This window comes from Aedes albopictus, chromosome 3 (assembly GCF_035046485.1).
Source record: "Aedes albopictus strain Foshan chromosome 3, AalbF5, whole genome shotgun sequence".
NCBI lineage: Eukaryota > Metazoa > Arthropoda > Insecta > Diptera > Culicidae > Aedes > Aedes albopictus.
The window spans coordinates 222,425,593-222,442,635 of NC_085138.1; the positions used below are offsets into that span (position 1 = coordinate 222,425,593).

A 17,043-nucleotide genomic window follows, 5' to 3' on the forward strand; every position below is an offset into this window, starting at 1 on the left:
TGTTTGCTGAGTTTCCTATTCACATGGGACTGTTGTGCGAATGGGGGCAGTATACGTAGCAGGCAGCAAGACAATGATCGGACTGCTTTTCCTGAAAGTTTTAAGAAGTAGAACCCATGAAATAATGGGGACGAAAACAATTTCCGTCCCTTAACACCCCATTTTACAATACTTGTTTCAATAGTGGAACAATTGATAAACAATCAAAATCCTATTAATTTACAACTAATTTTTTTTTCGTTGATTTCGAAAAATTTGGCCAATTTGTGCAATAACTTTTGTTCGAGCACTTTCTTCGGAAACGCTTTCTTGGAATAGAAATAGGGTAGGGCGGGGCAAGATGAGCACATTTAGGATCACGTTGAGTTTATTAAAAGTGAACACAATTTTTTAAAGTACCTCCCAGTAGTTCTTTTCTATATCATGTTTTCTACAACCCATAAACATGGTAGGGTTCAAATTTCACAATAAGGATGATTTATTTGACTAAACAAAAAAGATGTTTTATGGTCAGTTCGAACATGCTACGTGCCAAGACTGAAGGCATGGCAACCCTGCCATGTGTAGAAGCGAGTGGAGACTTGACATCACGCGCCTTTTTATATTTCCCTTTGTGCATTTGCATTGAATAAAAGTACAGTTGAATTCGTTCTCTCTACTTGATCGGTTGTGTCTTTATTTGCTCCGTCACACATCCCAATAGGTTATGGGCCGGTGTTAGCCATTTTGTTTTTCGTGCGCGTTGAAAATCATTTTTCGGTTTGAATTTTCAAGTGTAATCGCGAAATCGGTGGCGAAAATGGAGAGAACGGGTATTGCGAAATTGAACAATGAAAATTATGACTCGTGGAAATTGGAGGTGGAATTTTTGCTCGTAAGGGAAGGACTGTGGAAGTACGTTTCGCCGGGAGTGAAGCCAACTCTTGCTGCTAACGGCGCGAACGCGGCTGAAGTTACTGCTTGGGAAGAAGCAGATCAAAGAGCGCGTGCGACAATCGGATTGCTGCTTACTCGGAGTCAACACGGCCATATTCGGAACACTACGACCGCGAAAGCTGTGTGGGATAATTTGAAGCAGCAACACGAAAAGGAAACGTTGACTTCCAAGGTTCAACTGCTGAAGCGGATTTGTGACCTTGAATACCACGAGGGAGACGACATTGTTGAGCATCTGCAGGAGTTCGAAGACCTCTTCGAGAAGCTTGAAAACGCCGGAACCAAGCTAGACGACGACTTGCAAGTGATTCTCGTTTTCCGGAGCCTGCCTAGCTCGTTTGATGCTCTAACCACCACGTTGGAGAACCGTTCGGAGGACGATTTGACGTTGGAGCTTGTTAAAGGCAAAATCGTCAATGAGGTCCTCAAGCGAAAGGAGAAAACACCAGTGGAAGGAGTAGCCATGAAGGCAGAAGAAAAGAAGAAGAACATTGTGTGTCATCACTGCCAAAAGGTGGGACATAAAAAGCGCTTTTGCAAGCTTTTGGCGAAGAAGAGCAAAGAAGAGAGCAACAAAGAAAGTGCGCGAAACCACAGTGAGGCCGATCGTAAACCGGCAAAAGCAAAACTGGTGAAATCGGAAGAAGAAGAAGAAGTGTTTGCGTTCGGTGTGAGTGACAGTTCGGTCGACGGGTGGATAATCGACTCGGGCGCGAGCTCACATATGTGTGCCAATAAGGACTATTTCGAATCGTTGGACCGTTCGCGTGTTGACATTCCAAAGTCAGTTACGGTTGCTGACGGCAAAAGTGCCAGTGTGAAAGGTGTCGGAATTTGCAAATTGCGTTGCTACGGACAGGACACGAGTGTAAAGGTGATAACGTTGAGTGAAGTGTTGTATGTACCGGATCTCGACATGAACCTGGTGTCTGTCAGCAAGCTGGTGCAGAAAGGAGCCACGGTCACTTTCAGCGAAACAGGATGCGGAATAGCAAGCGGAAGTCAAGTTGTGGCGGTGGCCCCCAAGCGGAAGGGTCTCTACCACCTAAGACTAGTGGAACAAGCGAATGCAACGACGGAGCAAAGCTGCGGAAAATATTGTGTTCACGAATGGCATCGCCGGCTAGGACACAGGGACGTCCAGGCAATTCGTGACGTGGAAAGTAAGCAGCTGGCAACTGGCATCAAGGTAGGTGGCTGTTCCCATGATAAAATTTGCGAACCGTGTCTGCAGGGAAAGATGACTCGTCTTCCGTTCCCCAAAAAGGCTAAAATTAATCGAAAGCTGTTCTAGACCTGGTGCACAGTGACTTGTGTGGGCCTATGAACACAGTCACGCCAGGTGGTCATCGTTACTTTTTAACGTTGATCGACGATTTTAGCCGCTACACCACGCTATACTTCTTGCACAAGAAGTCCGAAACGTGTGAGGCAATCAAGGACTACGTGAAGTGTATGAAGACACGATTTGGGAAACCTCCGAAAGTTATTAGGTCAGATCAAGGCGGTGAGTATCGCGCTACCGAGCTTATACGGTTTTTGAAGGATGAAGGAATATTGCAGCAATTTACTACCGCCTACACGCCGCAGCAAAACGGCGTCGCCGAACGAAAAAATCGTTCATTAGTTGAAATGGCTCGCTGCATGATAATCGATGCCGGTATGCATTACCGGTACTGGGCTGAAGCTGTCAATACAGCAAATTTCCTTCAAAACATGCTACCTACCAAACCGGTCCAGCTGACACCGTACGAAATTTGGCACGATGAAAAACCAGACTTTGGAATGATGCGAATTTTCGGGTCGGAAGCCTACGTGTTCGTGCCAAAAGAAAAGCGTACCAAACTCGAATCGAAAGCGGTGAAGATGACCTTTGTTGGGTATTCATCGCAACACAAGGCGTGGAGGTTTGTGGATACGAAAACTCACAGGATTGTTTTCAGTCGGGATGCAAGATTTCTACCCACACGTGAAGTTTCAGTTTCGAGTGCTGAAGATTCGTCCCGAGATCAGGAGCTGATGGAACTACCGCCGTTGTCTGTACCTGCTACGACGGTAAATCGGAAGGATCGTCTACCTGAAGAATATGTTTCGGACGAAGAAGATTTCCTCGGCTACGAAGAAGAAGATTTCCACGGTTACGAGGACGAGCCTACAATGTATGAGGATGCCTGTAACAACGATGAAGATGCTTCGGAGCCCAGTGACGAATGTGATTCGATTCAGGAGGAGTCAGATGATGTCGAGGAGGAGCAATCCAGCGGAGGACCACGTCGTTCCAACCGTGTGAACAAAGGAGTGCCGCCGGAACGTTATTCGGCTACCAGTAAGTTTGCCTGTCCTCAACCGGTGGAGCCAAGAAGCTACAAGGAAGCTACAACAGGAGCAGAAAGCGCAAAGTGGATTGCTGCTATGAAGAACGAACTGGTTTCGCATGAGGAGAATAAGACGTGGAACCTGGTCAAGCTGCCGCCGGGAAAGAAGGCAATTGGATGTCGTTGGATATATAAGCGAAAACTGGATGAACACGGAAGACTTAGCAGCTACAAAGCGCGTCTGGTAGCCCAGGGCCACAGCCAAAGATTCGGACTGGACTACGATGAAGTGTTTGCGCCTGTTGCAAAGCAGGTTACTTTTCGAACGCTGCTAACCATCGCAAGTCGGCGTAACATGTTGGTAAAACATGTAGATGTTAAGACCGCATATCTAAACGGTGACTTGAAGGAAACGGTCTACATGAAGCTACCGCCAGGCGTTGCTGCGGAACCCGATGAAGTTTGCCTACTACGAAAAAGCTTGTACGGGCTCAAGCAGTCGGCGCACATGTGGAATCGCAAGTTGGACGAGACTCTACGACAGATAGGATTCACGCCTGCAGATGCGGACCCGTGCCTATATGTTCGTTGGCGTGGCAAAAATGTGGCGTATATTTTGGTATACGTCGATGATATGTTGGTCTGCACGAGTTCCCTAGAAGAGTATGACGATATTCTGGAGACACTAAACAGCAATTTCCAAATGACCGCGCTAGGAGATGTTAAACAGTTTTTGGGAATACAGGTTACCAGAACGAAAACAGGTTACTATTTGAACCAGCAGGCCTACATTAACCGAATGGTTGCCAGTTTCGGAATGGATCAAGCAAAAGGTTCTCGTATTCCGATGGACCCGGGGTACATTCAGCAGAAGGAGGAGGCAGAAAGGCTTCCTAATAATGACAAATACCAGAGCCTTGTTGGTGGTCTACTTTATGTATCCGTTCATACTCGTCCTGACATTGGCATTAGTGCTTCGATTCTTGGACGCCGAGTCAGTAACCCGACAGTTGCAGATTGGACTGAGGCAAAGAGGACATTGCGTTATCTGAAAGCTACAAGTGGTCTGCAGCTTCAACTGGGCGGTGGTTGCGGAGAACTGGAAGGTTTTGCTGATGCCGACTGGGCCGGAAACGTTTCGGATCGAAAATCAAACTCGGGATTTCTATTTCGCCTTGGTGGCGGAATCATCTCTTGGTGCGCAAGGAAACAGCCATGCGTATCACTGTCTTCAACAGAGGCGGAATATATTTCGCTTTCGGAAAGCTGCCAAGAACTAATGTGGTTGAAAAAACTTATGCGAGATTTCGGCGAACCAGTGAAGAAGCCCGTATGCATCTTTGAGGATAATCAGAGTTGCATTAAGCAGCTCAGTCAAACCAGCGGTAAGCGTTCAAAACACATTGACACAAAATACCATTTTGTCAAGGACCTTCATGAGCGCAAACTAATCGACGTGATCTATTGCCCATCCGAAGACATGCTTGCCGATATTTTAACCAAGCCGTTGAGCCGTGTCAAGTTGGAGACGCTGCGAGACAGGATTGGCCTTAGATCAGCACGTGATGAGGAGGAGTGAAGGCATGGCAACCCTGCCATGTGTAGAAGCGAGTGGAGACTTGACATCACGCGCCTTTTTATATTTCCCTTTGTGCATTTGCATTGAATAAAAGTACAGTTGAATTCGTTCTCTCTACTTGATCGGTTGTGTCTTTATTTGCTCCGTCACACATCCCAATAAAGACGAGCAGGCGATATTTTTCGGACACCCTAGATGACATTGGGTATTATCAGCAGGTTTGTTCTCTTCGTCATGAGGGGTTTTCTCGGCCAAATTACCTGAAACTTGTTCGTAAAATTCAGCTTGGTTGGGGAAGATTTAAGGCCAACTTTGAGTTCAACAGGTTTCAAAAAATAAACCCATGACAAAGATAACGAAACGGCCGAAAATACGTATGATCCCCTACTTCAAAATTGGAATAGCCGATTTGCTGTAGGTTATCCCCGTAGTTCCAATCTAGCAGGAAACCACCATGATAAATAAGGCTGTTGGGAAACACGCAATCCTTTTCTATCTATTGTACGAAAATGATTTAAGGAGTTTTCACAATATATTTAAGACTAGGTATGTTTTGAATTAATTTCACAGTTTTATATTTCAGCCACTCAACCAAAGGTATCACAAAGCATAATATTACACTGCCCAGTGCAATTGCCAATAATGACATGAATTCTTCGTTTCTTACCAGCTCATATTGGCACATTTCCTCGTAATAGAGATAATAATCTACGCATGTACTTGCTTGTACGAAGAAATCAGGCACAATTTACGCGATGTAAGCAATTTGAATACGGATAAATTACGACGCCAATTTTCTAAACTAACTGAATAATTTGTTCTCGATCAAAAGTAGGTAGTACCTAAATTAAAAATTTTCAGACTGATCCTACACCATTTAACACTATAAAGTAAAAGTTAAATGTAGCATAAAAACAAATACCTGTAAAATGGACGAACTGTATCCAAGTTCATGAATAAAATATAAGAACGATGTAAATGTGCTTAATTTTGCTAGCAATTTAATATCTACATTTTAGGTATAGCCAATTTCCCACATTTTCCACTTGATTAATCGACTCCATCCCTCAACCCAAAAATAGGCGTCGTCGAAAGAAATTTAAGCTTCAGTTTCTAACTGACCTGTTTCGCTGGAATGTAGTTTCACGTCGTTCGTTACTGGTGGCTGTGGCTGCTGTTGTTTTGAGCCCTGTACATAATTCACCGGAATTAGGCCAGATGCCGTGTTGTCCACAGAGGCCAGCACCCAGCCAGTGTTGAGTAAGTTTTGCTCGACCTGAATCGATTTGGGGGCAATCAGCACTGGTTGACCTGCTCGGATCGTCAGCTCGTTTGGATTCGATGCGTCGAAGTTGTAGATCGCCACGGCTTCCAGGGCTCCCGTCCAGTTCCGAGGATTTTTAGCTATTTAATATTAGAGAAAAAAACACAAAGTATTGACATTTTAAATTATGGATGTGTTGCATAGAATAGTATAGAGTAGATTGTGACACGAAGATAAATTGATCATTTATCATTCCTCAGATTTTTTTTAAGACAAAAATAAGGAAACATCACTAGAAGGGTTGATTATCGTTAAATGCTACATATGATGTGAGTTTACAGGTAAATTACATGAATAGAGGGGACCCTGGAATTTAACGAGCAAGAAGCCTCAGTTCACAACGATTTTGTCAGCTTTTCATGGCGGCTCTCCGCCAGTTCATATTACACTAAGGTCTTTTTTTACACGGGGGATACGTCCCGTGTAAAAAAAAAACCGTGTAAAAAAACCGTGTTAATTCGCGAAACCGTGTAAAAAAACCGTGTTAATTTGAGAAACCGTGTAAAAAAATACCGTGCTAATTCGGGAATCCGTGTAAAAAAACTGAGGGAAATCTGAAAATATTTGATATGTCCTAACCTTCAGATATTCGAGGTTTGTTTTAGAGAGTTAATAAGGAAAGGGGAGGGGGAGTAGTGGGGAAGGGGACAAGGGATGGGTTATGGGGAGCAGAGTGCATACTGTTTCAAAGGAAGATCGCAAAGGATATTTTGGGGTGTTAAGGACTGTCTAGACGGACGAAATGAAGAATCGAGGAGACTGTCAACACCCTACAGGTCCACGAAGCATGGTGGTGTAGAGAAAGATGTTCAAGGACACCCAGGAACTTTCGCGAGTAAAGGCTTCAATATCTACGAGCGCAATCGATTGATTGTTGTTACATCACTGATACTGTTCAACATCCTACAGGTCTACGGAGCATTGTTCTGTAAATAAATAATTTTGAAACTCCAAGAACTTCCGCGAGTAAAGGCCACAAGAACTACAAACATAGCCAATGGTTTCTTGCTACATTACCGATAGGTTGTACCATCACAGAGGTCCATTGTCCATTGAGCATTGTACTGAAGAGTATTCATTTCTAAAGATATGCTAGGTCTTCCATGAACTTCCGCGAGTTAAGGCCTTAAGATCTACAAGCGTAATTAATGGATTGTTGTTACATCTCTAATATGTTGTAACATGCTACAGGCTCATGAACAATTTTTCTGTAAGAAACTAATTTCCACAGATGTTCTAGGTCCTCCAAGAACTTCCATGAGTAAAGACCTTAAGATCTACGAGCGTTATCAATGGTTTGTTGTAATATTACTGATACAGTGTAGCGTCCTACAGGTCCAGGGAGCATAGTTCTGTAGAGAAATAATTTCCAAAGATGATCTAGGACCTCCAAGAACTTCCGCGAGTAACGGCCTTAAGATCTACAAGCGTAATCAATGGATTGTTGTTACATTTCTAATACGTTGTAGAATGCTACAAGTCCATGAACCATTGTTCTGTATAGAAATAGATTCCACAGATGTTCTAGGTCCTTCAAGAACTTCCGCCAATGAAGGCCTTAAGATCTACAAACGTTATCAATGGTGTGTTGCCACATTACTGATATAGTGTAGCGTCCTACAGGTCCAGGGAGCATAGTCCTGTAGAGAAATAATTTCCGAAGATGATCTAGGACCTCCAAGAACTTCTGCGAGTAAAGGCCTTAAGATCTACAAGCGTAATCAATGGATTGTTGTTACATTTCTAATACGTTGTAACATGCTACAGGTCCATGAACATTTTTTCTGTAAGGATCTAATTTCCATAGATGTTGTAGGTCCTATAAGAACTTCCACGAGTAAAGACCTGAAGATCTACAACCGTTATCAGTGGTTTGTTGCAACACTACTGATACAGTGTAGCGTCCTACAGGTCCAGGGAGCATAGTTCTGTAGAGAAATAATTTTCAAAGATAATCTAGGACCTCCAAGATTTTTCACAAGTAAAGGCCTTGAAATTTATAAGCGCAATTAATGGAAGTTCCCAAGAACTTCCGTGAGTACAGACCTGAAGATCAACAAGCGTTATCAATGGTTTGTTACTGATACAGTATAGCGTCCTAAAGGTCCAGGGAACATAGTTCTGTTGAGAAATAATTGCCGAACATCTTCTAGGTACTCCAAGAACTTCCATGAGTAAAAGCCTGAAGATCTACAAGCATAATCAATGGATTGTTGTTACACTACTTTTTCATCTGGTTCATTTATTTGGGGCTCAATCGCATATAACGCTTTACGGAGCCGAGGATTTAATAGTATACATTATACAGAGTAATAACTTTTTAATGGTATCTGTTAGTGATGGGTGGAAGCCAGGGTACTCGTGGCAGCTCGAGGATAGAAGGTCACATTTTGAGGGATGGACAGGGTAAGGATTGAGCCAAAGGTTTCACTGCAGCTCATCCGGGGGTGAATCGCATCTTGCTAGCGTATTCGGTGCCTTGTTGTTACACTACTTATACGGTGCAAGATCATAAAAGAGCTGAAGAGAACAAATCTCCAAAGATATTCCAAGTCCTCCAAGAACTTCTGCGAGTAGAGGCCTTAAGATCTACAAGGGTAAAATGTGTAATTTATTATATTATTGATGCTGTGCAAGATCCTACAGGTCCATGGAGAATTGTTGTGTAATGAACTAATTTCCATAGATATTCTATGTTTCCCAAGAACTTCCGTGAAAAAAAACATTAGGATCTCTAAGCGTAATCAATGAATTGTTGTTTCATTACTGATGCGATGCAACATCCTTGAGGTTTACCGGTTGTCAACTGCGACTGCGATAGTTATGAACTTTGGTCAACTTCGGACATATTTTTGCGCATTGGTAAAGAATTCAAAAGAGAGATGATTGTGTAATTTCTGTTTGGGTTTGGTCGCTACGAAACATAAATGTTGCTGACTGATAAGTTAGTTTTATCGATTATACATACTCAATAAGTACCCCATTATACTCCAAAAGTGAGATGCTTTGGAAACAAAACTCGAATGTCATTCTTCCAAATTCCAAATACCTGAATAATAAATGATAATCTGTGATTGAAAAATAACGTTTATTACATACATCAAAAGCGTGATGTTACTGTCGATAGTTGTTTGTTAAGGTCTATATACGCAAGAGTACTTGGAAGACCTAAAGAATTCTTGGAAATCAAGACTCTACAGAACTGTCTTCCATGGACCAGTAGGACGTTACACAAGATCAGTAATGCAACAAAACTCCATTGATTATGCTTATTGATCTTAAGGCCTTTACTCGCGAAAGATCTTGGATTACCTAGAAAATATTTGAACCTAACTTTTCAATAGAACCGTGCTCCATAAATCTGTATGATGTTACACATAAGTAATGTAAAAGCAATTGATTAATTACACTAGTAGATTCAGGCCTTTACTTGCGGAAGATATGGATGACCTAGAACACGTTAACGGAATCTTGCGCCAAGGACCTTTAGGATGTTTCACCGCATCAGTTATGTAACAACATTTCATTTTAATACTTGTAGACCTTACGGCTTTTACTTGCAGAAGTTCTAGGATGATCTAGATTGTTTTTGGATAGTAGAACTCTACAGAACCATGCTTCATAGACGTATAGGATGTTACATGGCATCAATAATGCAACAATTACCGATCGATTTTGTTTATAGATCTTGAGGCCTTGACTCGTAGAAGTTCTTGGATGCACTAGATCCTCTTTGAAAATAAGTTCTCTGCAGAACCATGCTCCATGGACCTGTAAGATGTTACACCATATTAAAAATGTAGAAAAAAATCCATCAATTACGCTTGTAGACATTAAATTCTACACTCTTGGAAATTCTGGATGACCTAGAATATCTTTGGAAAAAAGTTCTCTACAGAACCATGCTCCATGGACTTGTGGGATGTTGTACCGCATCAGTAATATTACAATAATCTTTTGATTATGCTTGATTCTGATCTTAAGACCTTATCTCGCGGAAGTTCTTGGATGACCTAGAACATCTTTGCAAATGACATCTCCGTGTTCAATAAATCTGTATGACTTTACACCGTATCAGTAATGTAACAACAATTGATTGACTACGCTAGAAGATCTTCAGGCATATACTCGCGGAAGTTCTTGGTTTCCCTAGAATATCCTTGAAAACAACATCTCTTCAGAACTATGCTCCATGGACATGTAGGATGTAACACCGTATCAGTAATGTAACTACAATCCATCGATTACACTTGTAGATTTTAAGCCCACTACTCGCGGAAGTTCTTGGATGCCCTAAAATTTTCTTGAAAATTACTTCATGGACCTGTAGGATGTTACACCGTATCAGTAATGTGACAAAAATTCATTTATTACGCTTGTAGATCTTGAATTCTTTATTCGCGGAAATTCTTGGATGACCTAGAGCATATTTGGGAAATTTATTTTCTACAGAACAATGCTTCATAGATCTGTAGGATGTTACACCCCATCAATAATATAGCAATAATTAATTGATTACGCTCGTAGATTTTCAGGCCTGAACTCTCGGAAGTTCTTGGAGGTCCTAGAATATCTTTAAAAACTACGTCTCTACAGAACTATGCTCTAAGGACCTGTAGGATGTTGCACCGTATCAGTAATGTAACTACAATCCATCCATTACGCTTGTAGATCTTAAGGCCTTTATTCGCGGAAGTTCCTGGATGCCCTAGAATATCATTGAAAACAACATCTCTTCAGAACTATGCTCCATGGACATGTAAGATGTAACACCGTATCACTAATGTAACTACAATCCATCGATTACACTTGTAGATTTTAAGGCCACTACTCGCGGAAGCATTTGGATGCCCTAGAATATTCTTGAAAATTACTTCTCTTCAGAACTATGCTCCATGGACCTGTAGGATGTTACACCGTACCAATAATATAGAAACAATTAATTGATTACGCTCGTAGATTTTCAGACCTGAACTCTCGGAAGTTTTAGGAGGTCCTAGAATATCTTCAAAAGCTACGTCTCTAAAGAACTATTCTCTAAGGACCTTTAGGATGTTGCACCGTATCAGTAATGTGACTACAATTAATCCATTACGCTTATAGATCTTAAGGCCTTTATTCGCGGAAGTTCTTGGATGCCCAAGAATATCTTTGAAAACAACATCTATTCAGAACTATGATCCATGGACCTGTAGGATGTTGCACCGTATCAATAATATAGTAACAATTAATTGATTACGCTCGCAGATTTTCAGGCCTGAACTCTCGGAAGTTCTAAGGGGTCCTAGAATATCTTGGAAACGTCAGTCTCTACAGAACTATGCTCTAAGGAACTGTAGGATGTTGCACGTTGCACCGTAGTAATGTGACTACAATCCATCGATTACGCTTGGCCTTAAGATCTAGCCTTTATTCGTGGAAGTTCTTGGATGCCCTAGAATATCCTTGAAAATTACTTCTCTTCAGAACTATGCTCCATGGACCTGTAGGACGCTGAACCATACTCATGAAATCACTTTTAGGAAACCCCCCATTTAACCCCTCCTAGCCCTCCATATATTAACCTACCGCCCCCCCCCCCCCCCCCCCAACCCGGCCCCTTCAAGAAACAGACCCCCCCCCCCACATCCCTTTCCTGCAGACCTCTTTCATCATCATCCGCCTTCACCTCATACCACTTTTCAACTCCCTTGCAACCCTTTCCCATAAATCCCATTTCTTCCTTTTAGTAAGAGTTCCCTTCTAGACACTTAGCGCGAGAAAGTTGAAAAAACCGTGTTAATTCGCGAATCCGTGTAAAAAAAACCGTGTTAATTCGCGAAACCGTGTAAAAAAAGCCGTGTAAAAAAACCTTAGTGTACCATTGAGAAATGAAGGTAGATGTCGTTACCAGAATTAAGTAATATAGTGAGTGTACATATTATGCGGATAACTTAAAAAGTTTCAGTTTTATGCATTTTGTGCCAGTCGTTGCTTCTTATATCCCGGACAGACATTTGATACGGGTGTGATTCCTGTACAACGGTACGCAGTGTCAAGAAAATTCTAACAAGACTTGCGGAGAGAATTATTATTGTGGCACTCATTTCAAGCGCAATTGTACAGCGATTCCTGTATCACATGTGTGTCATAAGTATTACCTGCATCAGGAGTCTCGCTGTTACCGCCGAACAATTTCATTAGCAGATACGGAGCCGACATGATGAATCCCAGGAACAAAACAACCGGCATTGAAGATCCTTTCTTTTGAGCGACAGGGGCTAATTTGTCAGCTTCTGCAGCCTTGAATGCCTCTTTGAAGCTTGCAGTTGAAGGATCGGTTCTAGTTATTCTAAGCCAGTATAGAATTCTGAAAAAAATTCAAATTAATTTTAATTTGATTTAAAATTAATGTTTCGGGTAGCATACTTTCTATAGGCCCATATTATCCACCGGAATAGAGCAAAGGATGTCCAGAACTGCGCGAAAACACCTCGCAGGTGAGCAAAATTAGCTGCCACTCCAAGAACGGCCCTGAACGAGCTCGTCAGGGCGAAAAATGTGGAATCCAGCATTGCAGCTATGTTCCCAATAGCTCCCACCAAGGATTCGATATTTTGGAATGCTGGTCTGGAACTTTCCTCTGCCAGTTGAATGAATCTGAAACGAAGAATGCTTAGTCATTTACCTAATCGCGTAAAATTAGCTCATAGCATACCTGTGCTCCGGGTAGACGTTTGCTCCCATGCCGTATCCGTTTCCGTACATTCCGCCACCGTAGCCACCACCATAACCAAAACCGCCACCGTACGATCCATAGCCACCGTATCCACCTCCGAAGCCAGAATATCCATACGAAGGCATGCCGAAACGACTGCCAAATCCACTTCCGTATCCCCCAATACCACCCCCAAGTCCGACAGATTGCTGCAGCGGCCTCGGTGGCAACGGTGGCGGTTGGCTAGAAGTCGTCACAACACCAGCCGGGGTGCTCAAGCTGTACTGTCCACCAAACACTCGGGGCTCGCTGAGAACCGGATTGCGGAAGTTTGTTGGCTGCATCGTTTTTATGCAATATTTGGCTAGAGCTGGGATGACGTTCTGAAGGACACTAGCTCTAGGTGAATCCTCTCCAAATTTGTCGTTCTAATCAATTTTGCTTATTTTGACACTGTTGTGCATGCTGAATAAACTGCGATAATTATCTAGAAACTAAGAATTTCACCATCAACACTTCCAACAAGAGTAAAACATTGAAAATATTTAAAAAAAAAACACGATTTTCAGCGAGACGAAAGTGATGTTTACTTTTTGGATCGATCGGACTTTGGCCAACCTGTGACATTTTCAGGTACAGGAGAGTACACATTTTACGAACCGTACAAACAAAAAAAGACTGACCCATGGACGGCTAACGCTTGGGCTAACGCATGTCACGCTTGGCGAAAATAAACCGTTCATTCATATTAGGGGTGTTCAGTTCGCAGGATTTTCGTACGCATTCGATAACTGTATGTAGGGTAATTCAGTAACAAATTTTGAAAACGACGTATAATCAATGCTATTGTCATCGCGGTTGAAACCCGAAGTTTCCCCACACCCGACAATCGAATTTTCTCAAAATGCATACCTGAAACCTATAGGTTATAACGTCGGACGTAGTGCGCTGGACAGCGGACCTGGCCCTCTATCCAGCGCAGTGTGCCCGACGTACGTCCGACACACGGTTCAGGAGAAAAATCGATTTTCGCCTGTCAAAAATTCCGATTTTCAACTGCACGAACAATACACCATTGATTATACGTCGTTATCAAAATTTGTTATATATTGTTATATATGTTATTGTTTCTCATTATTTCTTTGTTCTTGTTATATATGTTATTGTTTCTCATACAAATTTTGAAAGTCAACCGTAATATAAGCATAGCCGCTATGGTTGAAAACCCTACTGCTGGAGAATTGGAGCTATGGTAGGAATACAGTAGAGCATTAAGCGAGAAAAATTGCTGGTATGGTTGCTTCAAGGGTTGTTTTTTTTTTCATCACAAATTAAAAAAATAAATAAAATTCAGATTATGTTTGTCTAATTTTGTTGTGATTTATTTATTATAGTTAAGACTGGGCAACTTCCAAGACAATTTCAGATACCTATATATTCTCGCTATTGATTGAGACCTTCTCCCGACTAATTTTGAATTCACGGTCTGGCTTCCGACATCAGCATCTCACTATACCCGCATAGAAGAATACAACTTGTCATATATTCTAAACAGTAAGTTTCTCCTAACTGTTAATGTAACAGTAACATAAACATTTGTTGTCATGTTGAACAACATAAAACCTAGCGCTATACACTATAAAGAACGTTTTGTGTAATGTATGTCCACAGACAAACAGACGTAACACTTCGAACATTTTTCGATTCAAATCATAGTCACGGAAACATATTCGCCCAATGCTAAAATGACTAAGTTTGGCCGACCATCAACTAGGTGGCGGTAGTGAGCAAACGTCAAACTCGAACAAAAACGATGTGAGCACCACAGGTGGGTAGTTGGCTAACTATCAAATTTTGAAAAAAGATCGTTAAATCGAAGTACGATGGGAATTATCAGAGTGTTACGTCTGTTTGTCTGTGGTATGTCAATCAGTAACAGTATGTTATAGTGTTCACACATTGTCGAACGACATGAAAACCAAAACTTGTGAGAAATGGTGGCAGTGTAGGATCACCTCATGCCAAACGGTTGATGCCTACAATGGCTCAACACACTAACTCATATGCATTTCACTCTATGAAACAAATGCTTAACAATTTGTCAGATGATTGTATGCATTTGTATTTGTATCAATATTTAATTTTATGTATTCGCGCAGCGCTGCCTGTCAGAGAAGGAGAAAAAAAAGCAAAACAAATTACTTCAGCAATTTTGTTCTGCAAGTATGAAATACTCGGTCAGTTTTATCAAAAAACCGCGCTCGAGGTATACTAAAACCACAGACAAACAGACGTAACACTTCGAACATTTTTCGATTCAAATCATAGTCACGGAAACATATTCGCCCAATGCTAAAATGACTAAGTTTGGCCGACCATCAACTAGGTGGCGGTAGTGAGCAAACGTCAAACTCGAACAAAAACGATGTGAGCACCACAGGTGGGTAGTTGGCCAACTATCAAATTTTGAAAAAAGATCGTTAAATCGAAGTACGATGGGAATTATCAGAGTGTTACGTCTGTTTGTCTGTGCTAAAACCATGGAGAATGAAGCGATATAACCTTCTGCGGCTACCAGCAACAAAAAATAGGTGAGTTACAATACGATTTGCAAATAGTAGAAGTTTGATTTACATTCTATTTATTTCAGTTTTTTTTTGTATTCACGCGCCGGATTGGAAATGGACCCCACCGATGTTGAGCTTTTTCCGGCGAGAGGCTAGATAATTTGGAAACTGCAGCTTGGATGAAGGATCGCGTTGAAAAGGATTGCTACCATGCAATGGGATCCGTTCCTACAGTGATGTCAGTGCTTGAAATCGACTGCTTAAGTTAGTCCAGACCAGACAAGTGAAAAAGTCATTGAAAGCTTCCCCAAAGTTCTGGTTCAATACATTTCGCATGAAAAATCGTTATCACCGGCGAAAAGCGTATATTTTATTTGCATGTATTCATTACGTTGAATTAGGAAAAAAAATGTTAGGATATTGCGCGCAAACCCCAAAATTTTATTCCCACCTTTGGGCTTCCGCGCCGAAGACCCAGCGCCAGATTCGGCGACAAAGAAACATGACAGCAATCGCCGGACAGTTGGCAATCCCGATATTTGACGGCGGTCGCCCGTTAGTTATGGAAGTGGATTGTTGTCATGCAAATAGAGATTTTCGCAGAAAACGCATGTGTATGAAGTTATTGTTAACGGATTTTTTGCTGTGTTAGTGTGGAATTTAGCGATTTGCTTTATCGCGTAAGCTTTCGCTGGAAGCAAACGTCGAGTTCTTCAGCGAAGCAACGAAAATTTTCAGTGAAAAAAGCAATATTGTTAAGTGTAAAAATAATTTGGGGAAATTGTAAACATGAAAGTTTGCATAAAAGGTTGTATTTCAGTGTAATTCATAAAAAGTTATGTAATTGGCTGCATTGTAGAAAATAATATGACATAAAATAAAAGCAACAGAACCGCACGTTGTATTTTTATTTGAACTGTATGAAATTTATGTACTATAAGCTTATGGAACTATATAATTCACTGTAAAGCAATAATTAGACATACAGTGCTTATTTTTATTTCGCTTTTATAGGTCAACTGTTCAAGAACTGTTTACCTAACAGTGAGCTGAGCAAAAAATGGATAGTATATTGACCTTTTGACAAACTGTAATCGAAAAATTTTGTTCGAGAAAATGGGAGTTTTTTTATTGTAACATATCTTAACCGCCTATTCCACATACTGTAATTTGCTCGATAACCATCTGTCACACTGTTGAAACCGTTTATGGTACTGTTGGTTTATTGTTACTGTGGGAGTTTTTCTATACTGTTGATATACTGTAGTAAATAGTTTTCAACAGTATGGTGAACAGCAGGGATGGGAACACTCACTTCGAAAGAGTTACACTCACTTGCTGTTTTCTCAGCTCAGAAGCATGCAATCGAGAAACGATGTATGGACGAGTTTTGCCTTGTGATTTTGTCTAAAAGTTTGTCAAATATAATAGGGGTCGCACACGCATACCGATGTCGTGAGGAAGCTGCGAAGGCAACTCTCCACGAGGTGAATGTAAATTACACTCACCTCGTGGAGACTTGCTTTCACAACTCTGTCACGACTTTGGGATTCGTGTACGACCCCTACTCTATTCGGCAAAATTTTAGACAAAACCACAAGGCAAAAGTCGTCCATACAACGTTT

The 17,043-nt window shown here is 41.5% G+C and overlaps 1 protein-coding gene across 1 annotated transcript; it reads right to left on the minus strand.

Moving 5' to 3' along the window:
* Positions 1-5,381: 5,381 nt before the first annotated feature.
* On the minus strand, positions 5,382-13,488 carry LOC109424531 (peroxisomal membrane protein PEX13). Its single transcript, XM_019699704.3, has 4 exons — positions 12,852-13,488; positions 12,563-12,793; positions 12,295-12,503; positions 5,382-6,234 (listed from the first exon to the last, which is right to left on the minus strand). Exons 1-4 carry the CDS (start codon positions 13,193-13,195, stop codon positions 5,930-5,932), a joined length of 1,089 nt encoding a protein of 362 aa, XP_019555249.3. The 5' UTR covers positions 13,196-13,488; the 3' UTR covers positions 5,382-5,929.
* Positions 13,489-17,043: the final 3,555 nt, after the last annotated feature.

Coding starts and splice junctions, on each gene's coding strand:
- LOC109424531 (XM_019699704.3), bottom strand. CDS start 13,195: ATGCAGCCAACAAACTTCCGCAATCCGGTTCTCAGCGAGCCCCGAGTG. Junction 12,794..12,851: donor AACGTCTACCCGGAGCACAG/GTATGCTATGAG, acceptor TCTTCGTTTCAG/ATTCATTCAACTGGCAGAGG. Junction 12,504..12,562: donor ATAATATGGGCCTATAGAAA/GTATGCTACCCG, acceptor AATTTTTTTCAG/AATTCTATACTGGCTTAGAA.